Source organism: Triticum urartu, chromosome 6 (assembly GCF_003073215.2).
Source record: "Triticum urartu cultivar G1812 chromosome 6, Tu2.1, whole genome shotgun sequence".
Classification (NCBI taxonomy): domain Eukaryota; kingdom Viridiplantae; phylum Streptophyta; class Magnoliopsida; order Poales; family Poaceae; genus Triticum; species Triticum urartu.
This window is the reverse complement of record NC_053027.1, coordinates 273,995,431-274,005,497: the sequence shown is the minus strand read 5'-3', so window position 1 is coordinate 274,005,497 and position 10,067 is coordinate 273,995,431. Positions and strand designations below refer to the sequence as shown.

Sequence of the window (10,067 nt, the reverse complement as noted above, 5' to 3'; positions counted from 1 at the left end):
GTTTATAAGACACAATTGACAATTGCTTACCATGCCATTAGAGCACTTGATCTCACACAATCATTCATTCATGCTTGTGTGTTGACCATCTAGAATCCAATCCTTGGGCTTCATCTTGGCCAACATTAATCTTTACTTCATGTTCTATCACAATCTCTTGGGAGACATGAAGAATACTTCTATCCAATTCATTCTCTCAAGATCTTGATACTTTGAAGTCCATTTCCTTTCGTACTTCTTGATAATAATACATCCATCTCTTCAAGTCAACGATCTTGCTGCATATACTCACTTTGATTGCAGTCTTCTAAAATCCATCTAATATACTTTATGCACCACTAAACCTCAATGCATATCTTTATCTTGATGGCTTTCATTGTTGAACCCATCGAATATTATCAATGCATTGCCTATGGAGCATTCCTTCATATACATCTAAATGAAAAACATTAGTCCATAGGGATTGTCATTAATTAGCAAAACCATACATGGGGCTACATGTACTTTCAAGTCCCCTTCTCACATCTATCGAAAACATTAACTGATTCCTGCATGTAGGCACGATTTGATCCAACTCCACAAAATCATCCATTGTGATGAATTCCAATGCTAAATAAGTCGCTACAATCACCGACATTGGAAGAAATTGAACAAAATTATAGTCTATACGTCCATCCTCAAATTTCTCCTACGACTGCAGTGATTTTTGTTAATTTCATCATCACACAACCATCTACTACACAAGTACTTAGTCCTGTACGATAATAATAATTTGAGGTCTATTCCAACCCAAATACCAGAAATTTCATCAAACGATCATCGTCGCCGCAAACTCTAACCAAAATTCGGCTGGTGTGTTTATCTCGAGTTCATTGACAAATGGTGTGTTTATCTCGATTTTTAGCATTTCCCGTTAAAATATTCGGACAAAGCTTTGGATCCGAACGTGGTGCCGTACTGACCAATTTGAAAAAAAGGCAGGTTCGAATCAGTGCTTGCCGTTTGATTTCCCCAACGTTTATCAACCCGTCTCCCCCAGATCTCCGCCGCACACGCTCCTCCTCCGCTCCCCTCCCCTCCGCTCCTCTCCCAAATTTCAAATTCCCTCCCCTCCCATTCCACCCACCTCCTCGCCGAAACCCTAACCGCCGCCGCTGCCATGGGGGGCTCGCACAGCCGGGAGGACCACGACCTCTCCGACTCCGACGACGACGACACCTCCTCCCGCGCCTCCGACGCCTCCTCCGACTTCTCCACCCCTCCCCCCGCCTCCGCCTCCGCCTCCAGAGCCGCCAGAGCGGCGACCCCGGCCTCCGTCGTCGACGACATCGACCACCACCTCCGCAACCTCCACCTCAAGTACTCCGAGCCCATCTCCCCGAACCCTAGCCCCGCCCCCAACCCCGGCGCCTCCGCCTCCGCTTCCGCCGTCAATGCGGTCAAGCTGTACCTCCACATAGGCGGCTCCACGGCCGCCGCCCGCTGGGTGAACTCCGAGCGCCTCGCCGCCGTGTCCTTCGTCCGCTCAGGCGAGGGCGCCTCCGACCCCGACGAGGACGACGAGCCCACCGGGCCGTGGTTCCTCGTCGTGGGCTCCAAGATCCGGGCCAAGGTCGGGCCCGAGCTGCAGCTCAAGACCTTCCCCTTGCAGCGGCGCGTCGACTTCGTGGCCGACGGCGTCTGGGCGCTCAAGTTCCTGCACGCCGACGGCTACGGCCACTTCAACGCCAAGTACCAGAGCTGCCTGTTCGAGAACAGCTACGGCGTCGAGGCCACCGACGAGGGCCGCGCCAAGGTGTTTGGGAAGGAGTTTGCTGCGTGGGCGCGCCCAGAGTGTGGCGATGAGTCCATCTGGGAGGACGCCAGTGATGCTTTCTCGCCAGGCCCCAAGGGCAGCCCGATGCCTGCACGGAGCCCGATGTTGAGACCTCTGATGGAGGATTTCAGGGAATTTGAGGAGCCTGTGGAGGAGGGTGATGGTAACATACAGAGCCTTGCGCTGGGCGCTCTTGACAACAGCTTCCTTGTTGGTGATTCAGGCATTCACGTGGTCAAGAACTTTGAGCACGGCATACACGGGAAGGGTGTCTCTGTGAAGATCTCTGGAGGGGGAACAAACTTCACCACACCAAAGAAAGCACTTCTGATGCGTGCTGAGACTAACATGCTCCTGATGAGCCCAGCAACTGATGGGAAGCCACATGCCAAGGGGGTGCATCAGCTTGACATTGAGACAGGGAAGGTGGTCTCACAATGGAAGTTCGGGAAGGATGGAGCTGACATTAACATGAGGGATATCACTAATGATAGCAAGGGCGCACAGATGGATGCGTCTGAATCCACATTCCTGGGACTAGATGACAACCGGTTGTGCCGGTGGGATATGAGGGATAGACATGGAATAGTGCAGAACTTGGCTAGTTCAATGGAGTCCCCAGTGTTGGAATGGACCCAGGGGCATCAGTTCTCCAGGGGAACAAACTTCCAGTGCTTTGCATCAACTGGTGATGGGTCCATCGTGGTAGGCTCGTTGGATGGGAAAATTCGGTTGTACTCAAAGAGCTCTATGAGGATGGCGAAGACGGCCTTCCCAGGGCTGGGTTCACCAATTACTCACGTGGATGTGACGTACGATGGGAAGTGGATACTGGGAACCACTGATACCTATCTGGTACTCATATGCACCATTTTCATTGACAAGGATGGGAAGGAGAAGACAGGATTTGGTGGAAGAATGGGGAACCGAATTGCTGCACCAAGACTGCTCAAGCTCAGCCCACTCCACTCTCATCTTGCAGGGGACAACAGCAAGTTTCGTGAGGGCAGGTTTTCATGGGTCAGTACATCTTACCACTTCTGCTATTGTGAATTCCTGCTCAAATTTACTTATTGTTGCATTACATGAAGACTTGATCAAATTTACTTATTTGTGGTCTGGTATATAGATGCTATGTTGCATTTAAGTTGGGACTGGTCGGTGATCAGATGACTGAAAGTGACATTTCTTGATATCTTGAATATTAGTAACCACCAATTTATGAGGTCTACTCCACATCTTATGGGCATAGTAATTCTGTAGAAGGTTTTCGGTCACACACGGTGCTAGATTCTATTTTGTGGCTTCTGCTCGTTATGTTTTGGATTTCTACCTTTATGTTTACTTATTTTTACTTTTATAGGTCATGTATGCTATATGATTGAATATTTGTGCAGGTCATTTATTTGTTGATATTGCCATATTGGCTATGGAATAATTGATGTATCGGTTACATGGCAAGGCATATGCTAGTGTGTACTCTTGAGTCATATTGCCTCCATTTTCGTCACTAGCATATAGGACCAGCAAGCCGGTTTGACTTTTTGTAGAAATTGAAATTTTGTCACTGTCAAATTTTGTTTACATACATGGCAGAATATTTGTACCTTCCCTGTCTAATATGTTTAATATTTTGTGTTAAACTATACAGTGTCTAGGTTTCAATGTTTGAGCTTCTTTTGCATATTTACACACGGTAGACATTTGTGGTCTTATGCATGGTTAGGAAATCTGGCTGCATGTTTTGTTGCTTCATTGGCTGCAGTTCTGTGGTTCTATATTTGAGCTTCATTATCTTCGTTGATGGATAATGGTTGACTCTGCTGCATTTGAATCACCTAATATTCTTGCACTATAAACAAAATGGCAACGAAGCCATTCTTCTAGCTATCACAATAGCCTGAACGATCCCTTTCGCATTGAGAAAATTTTCTGCCTGCACTGAAGTGCATTTACTATCTGGTATCAAGCACTCATTCTAGTAACTACGCAGGTCACGGATAACGGCAAGCAGGAGAGGCATCTCGTGACGACCGTGGGGAGGTACAGCGTGGTGTGGAACTTCCTCCAGGTGAAGAACAGCCACCATGAGTGCTACAAGAACCAGGAGGGGCTCAAGAGTTGCTACTGCTACAAAGTGATCCCCAAGGACGAGTCCATCGTGGCCAGTCGATTCATGCACGAGAAGTACGACGTGAGCGACTGCCCCGAGGCACCTCTGGTCGTCGCGACCCCCATGAAGGTCACCTCCTTCAGCGTGTCTAGCCAGCGCTAGCTCCGCGCTGCCGCCTCTCAGTGTGTGCTTTTTTTCCAGTTTGGTTGTTGGTGTCCGTGCTGTCATGTAACTTCTTGACCCGCGGATCTGGACTTCCAAGTGTGGCGATGACTATCTATCTTAGTCATGGCTTGTTACAGGATTTATGATTATGTGGATTGCTAGCAAAACTATCTTACACAGTGATGACTTGTACTGGCTGGATTGATTCTGAATTTCTTTGAACGAAGGAATGAATTTCAACTCTGCAAACATGATGCATTCATCTGTCCATGTGTCATGGTTTTATTCCTTCTGGCCCTACGCCAATGCAAGTGCCCATTTTTTGTTGAGGTTAAACTGTTTCCTGCGCAATCTCCACAAAATCATAGATTGCTGCTGCTTTATAGTATCTAAGCATGGCAAAGTTTGCTCTTTAACTAACAAATCTATACTACTTGTTTTTTAACTTAACAAATCTGTACTACTTGTTTTTGAACTTACAAAGGCCTCCTTTGGGCCAAAAAGTCTACATACAATATCTGTGGTGGTGACATACTGACATGTGGTGTTTAATTTTTATGGAAGACTGATTCTGATGACTGTTTTGTAGGAATTCTATAGGATGGAATTCCTATAGGAAATTTTCCTTCAGAGCCTTTTGGTTTAAAGGAATGGTTTCTTATTCCTATGTAGGATTGGTTCCTATCCTCTCAAATGAAGAAAAACATTAGCTCACATCTAATGATTTTTTTATCCTTTGAACCAAATGGCATCTCTTTTCCTATAGGTCATCCAATACACCATCATTCCTATGATTTTCCTATCCCTGATTCATAGTATAGGACATGGGAACATGAAAATTATAGGGAGTGAGGTAACATGTACTGTAGGAGTGAGATGTCATTTGATGCATATGATAAGAATTTTCCATTGAGGCTATTTTTTTAAAAATGTAAAATATTGGTTCCTATCCTATACATAGGAATAAAAATTCGTTCCAACAAACCAAAGGGCTTCAAAGGATTTTTTTCCCCTTTGAAAATCCTACTATCATATACTCCCTCCGTTCCTAAATACTCCCTTCGTTCCTAAATACTCCCTCCGTAAACTAATATAAGAGCGTTTAGAATACTAAAATAATGATCTAAACGCTCTTATATTAGTTTACAGAGGGAGTATTTGTCTTTTTAAAGATTTCAAATGAACTACACATACGGATGTATATAGACATATTTTAGTGTAGATTCACTCATTTTGCTTTGCATGTAGTCATTTGTTGAAATCTCTAGAAAGACAAATATTTAGGAGCGGAGGAAGTATAAGTCTTTAGAGAGATTCCACTATGAACTACATACGGACATCCGTATGTGGTCCATAGTGAAATCTCTAAAAGACTTATATTTAGGACCGGAGGGAGTAGAATTCCTACAAAAAAAACCCTGCAAACCAGAGGCTTGCCCTTTTTTGAGCGAAGGATTGACTTTTGTCCGTGTGTCTTTGTTCGATGTCTCAGGCCATTTCTTTGGCAATGCAAGCAACATTTTTGTTTAAGTTAAACCGTTTCATCTGCAATCCCCACTAAATCACAGATTGCTGCTGCTTCACAGTTCTAAGCATGGCAGTGTGAACCCATCTTATTTGTTCATCAACATACGACCAAATCAATGAATAAATCTAATATCTCTGGTGGTGATCCATTTATCAGCGGTCCTCAAATCTAATTTAAAATGTTTAAGTAATATTTCAACTATCTCAGGCTCCTGGCTAGTAGTACATGCTATGACATACACATAGCAATTTCCTTTTACTCATCCGTTCCAAATTAGTTGACTTGAATTTGTCTAAATACGAATGTATCTATAGTTGTTTAGTGTCTAGATACATTCGTGTCTAAATAAATGTGGGTCAAGTAATTTGGAACGGAGGGAGTAGATAATTATGCATAGAGGTTTATGAAAGTATGAAGGTCAAAACATCATAGCAAAATGCACCTGAGAGGAAATGATAGGGTTTCAATTCTTGTCATTCACTGCTTGATATTACGGTCTAGCCGGTATCAGGTTCAAAACTGCTCCAGGTCCAGCAATACAACTGTTTCAAACGAAAACACAAGGGAACTGTCCTCTACAATGAAGTCCTAAATGAATTGCTTTAAGGTACGAGGATAAGAAAACCAGCGCCGCCTCCATGGAATGGACACCATCCTCTCGTCCTGCGGCCCCTCACCTGTGGAAAGAGCAACAGAAAACCTTAGACCAGTCACCATGTCAATATAGCAAAATAATTCACCAGGAGCAGAAGGAAAAAGAACATCTAGCAGGTGTGACTAGGGGTTGCAGCAGGCACATCAGGCCAATGATATTACTTGTGTGAGTGTGTGACGCACAACAATGATGCCAAGATTGTAATGGGGAAAGTATCTAGTGCTCCCAGACCTAGGGTGCTCCCAGTGCTCCGATGCGAAAAACATTTTTTAAAATGTTCAAAAAATTCTGAAAAAAATGCAGCACATCAACGGAACATTGATGTCTCTGGTCACAAAATTTCAAATCAAAATTCGAAACATTGCTCGAGATACAAAAATGACAAATTTGATATCAATGTGATAATGGGCCAAAACTAAAGCCCAACTTATGTTATGTACAAAAATTTGTCATTTTTGTATCTCGAGCAATGTTTCGAATTTTGATTTGAAATTTTGTGACAAGAGACATCAATGTTCCGTCGATGTGCTGCATTTTTTTCAGAATTTTTTGAGCATCTTAAAAATGTTTTTCGGACATTTGGAGCACTGGGAGCACCCCAAGCCTGGGAGCACTAGATACTTTCCCGATTGTAATGATATGCACATGGATCAGCAATTTCATTAAGTAATATTGCATACAGATTGTGAACTCCACACGTCCTCAGAATTAAACATACCATACCAATTGATCAAATACAAAGCTGGGTGATACGTTTAATGTTCAAGGACAAAAGTCATTGCAATTTCATAATTGATGAAAGCAGCCCTCTTGGAATAGCAAGCAAAATGCAATGAAGCCTAACCAACTCGAATGGTTGACAACCAGCTTCTATCATGAAAATGTTGGGCTCGTGACTAACTTTTCTTAGTGCTGGTTAAGGCCAGGATTCAAGGTTTAGAGTATATTTGCTATAAATTCGACTTAAATAATTTGCAGGTTATCAAACAAAAATATTTGGCATATTTCAGTCTTATATTCCATCAGAAGTTGCAAAGTCTAGTTTGTTCAGACATATGTAGTTCAACAATGTATGATCACATGTTTTCTGAATCCTGAATCAGACACACTCACAAATTAAAATGCAAATATAAGGAGGCACACATTCTTCTGATATATCAGATGGATGTCATTGACTGTGATCACATGAATAATTGAAAATGTTAGCATATGGTTATTTAAAAGGACCTGGTGCATAAAATACTGCTTCCGCATGCAGGCACACAAGCCTAACTTATCATCACCATGGTTTCACCATGGTTCTACCTTGCAATTTTATATAGGGTAGAGCAGGTCCCTGAATGAAACATTGTCAAGATAATCAAAACAGCGTAAATTATGAAAACTACAGTAAGCCTCTAAAGCAGATCAAACCAACTGCTTAAAGGATATTAGCTTGGAAGTTTGCACTTCTAAACGCAGGCAAACAACAAAAAAGGCACAAATAGAGGCATTTAATTTCATCAAGAACTGAGTATATAGAATAAAGAAAATAACTACCAGTGTATTGATAGTTAAATATAAGCACACATTGTTCAAGTTTGCACTGGCTGTTACAATGAAACATTTGACACAAAAGGAGCTGATGCATATACAACTTATAGTGGCTCCCTTAGGGGCTAGGGCATCTACAGCCGGGCTCCTCAAATGCCCCCCTATACGTCCAGGCAGATGGCCCGGTCAGTGATCGGTTACGAAATAACGACCCAGCCAGGCTCCTCAAACCAAGTAACTCGCACCTCTAGGCTTCAATGCTGTTGGTAAGGTAAACGTTGTAACTTGTGAGAGGCTAAGAGCATGTGAATACCCGGCCAGAGCCCCAAAATCGGCTCCAAACCAAGTAACTACTCTAGCACACAAAAATGGAAATCACGGAAGCCACTAGAGTCAATCCAGTGAGTAATTATCTCAAAACTATGGCACCCTGGTGAAAACGAACCAAAATGACAATTCTCATACAAACATAGCACCACAGGATCAATCACACTGCCTAATAGAGACGAACAGAACAAACATAATTGGAGTCAGTTCTACCAAGTAACCGATTCGATCTCACAGATCTACGATGCCATACCACAAGAGAGAATTTCACGACAGCGAATCCCACGCACAACGTCCACAAACACACGCATCAGAACAACGGGCGCACAGAATTGCAGACGAAGAAACTAGATCCCAGATCGGAGGGAGGTGCGGGGAGCGAAGAAGTACCTGCGGAGGACCAAATCAGCCGGACCCGACGATGATGTTGTTGATGGGGATGAAGATGAGCTTGACGAAGAACCCGACGAAGCCCATGACGACGAACCCGATGGCCGTCCGAATGGCCACCTTGGTGAACTCTACACACGCCAGAAAACCATACGGCGTCAGATCTGGGCCGGAGCTAAGACCACCGCGTCGGCGGATCCGATGCGCCGTGTCCTTACCCTTTCGGTCGGGCTTGTGGCAGCGCTTGACGAGGCGGACGCTGTCCTTGGCGAACTCCCGGAGCGGGTCGACCACGGAGTCCACGGCGTCCATGGCTGGCTGCGGCGCGGGGAGGAGGGAGATCTCGCCGGAGAGGTGGGAGCAGAAGGTGGAGGTGGGTTTGCTCGTGTCTGACGATGTGGATGGACGATGCGTGTTTAATGAGACAAGTCTGCTGCTTTCTTAGATGGGCCTCCTGGGCTTGCAGACTGAAGAAAACGGACCAATTTGGGCTTCAGTGGGCCCAATTGCTTGCAGACTGAAGAAACTGGACCAACTTTCGACTATCGCATTACTATTTGGGCTTCAGTGAGCCCAATTTTATTGTGTATCTATATCTGAGTTCCTGTCCCTAAAAAAAAGACTGGGTTCCCTTGGAAATGACGATATTCCGGGGAGCCCAAGCACTTGTCACGTATTGGCACCTTAACAAACGTAGCGGTTACGGAAGTTGGATTTTTGTCTTCGCGGATGTGTTCATGCAGATATGATGAGTTCGTATTAGTACCTGGTAGTTTTGTTGTGGTTTGGTGTGCTTATCTGACATCTTGGTGAAGATTTTGTGGTTTGACGACCTACATTACATTACTAGGGGTCGTCCGCGGCACAAGCACGTTCCACACTCACAACTTCCCATGTTTTTAGATGGTGGGCGGCTCACAGAGCTTCAAAAACCATTCAAGGTAGTCAAGTTCATGCAAGTATACAGATAGCGGTGTCGCGACTTCAGACTGGCAGCGTTATCTTTACTGAAGCATGGGTAGTAATTCATGTTGCAAGGACTGTCACCATAAAGAATAAGCTTCAAAAGATTTCATTGTAATTCTTAAAAAGCATGAGCCATTATGTAATTTCTTGGGATTATGATCCAAAGCATTTGTACTCGTAATGGGTGTCAAGTTTGAATAAAATTACACGTGACTCTAGAAAAGGTCATGCGCTTAGTGGGCCGGTCCATGCTTTGTTTTTTAATTTTCTTTAGGATTTTATTATTTTAGAGAAAACATGACATATTTATTTATTTTTCTAATAAAAATTCAAAAATTTCTGCAAAATCTGGAAATTTATTTAAAAAACAACATTTTTTAAAAATGTGAATATTTTATGGAAACCAAACATTTGTTATTTTCTTGAAAATTCTAAATGCCAACATTTTTATTTTCTTTAAGAATACTTAATAAACCTTTTTATAAACAAATAATAAATCTATACCTACTAATAAAAGAAACATGTATTATTAGTCTGTCATATTATTTTATAGAAAACCTCCTGATGTTTCTAA

At 43.4% G+C, this 10,067-nt stretch overlaps 2 protein-coding genes across 2 annotated transcripts; one reads left to right on the top strand and one right to left on the bottom strand.

The window, feature by feature from the left end:
- Positions 1–1,033: 1,033 nt before the first annotated feature.
- Positions 1,034–4,358, top strand: LOC125513199 (protein CYPRO4-like). The gene is made up of 2 exons (XM_048678230.1): positions 1,034–2,836; positions 3,810–4,358. Exons 1-2 carry the CDS (start codon positions 1,160–1,162, stop codon positions 4,089–4,091), a joined length of 1,959 nt encoding a protein of 652 aa, XP_048534187.1. The 5' UTR covers positions 1,034–1,159; the 3' UTR covers positions 4,092–4,358.
- A 1,720-nt stretch (positions 4,359–6,078) lies between these two features.
- LOC125513197 (protein transport protein Sec61 subunit gamma-like) lies at positions 6,079–8,934 on the bottom strand. Its single transcript, XM_048678229.1, has 3 exons — positions 8,746–8,934; positions 8,528–8,658; positions 6,079–6,299 (listed from the first exon to the last, which is right to left on the bottom strand). The coding sequence occupies exons 1-2, from the start codon at positions 8,837–8,839 to the stop codon at positions 8,543–8,545; spliced, it is 210 nt and encodes a 69-aa protein (XP_048534186.1). The 5' UTR covers positions 8,840–8,934; the 3' UTR covers positions 6,079–6,299; positions 8,528–8,542.
- Positions 8,935–10,067: the final 1,133 nt, after the last annotated feature.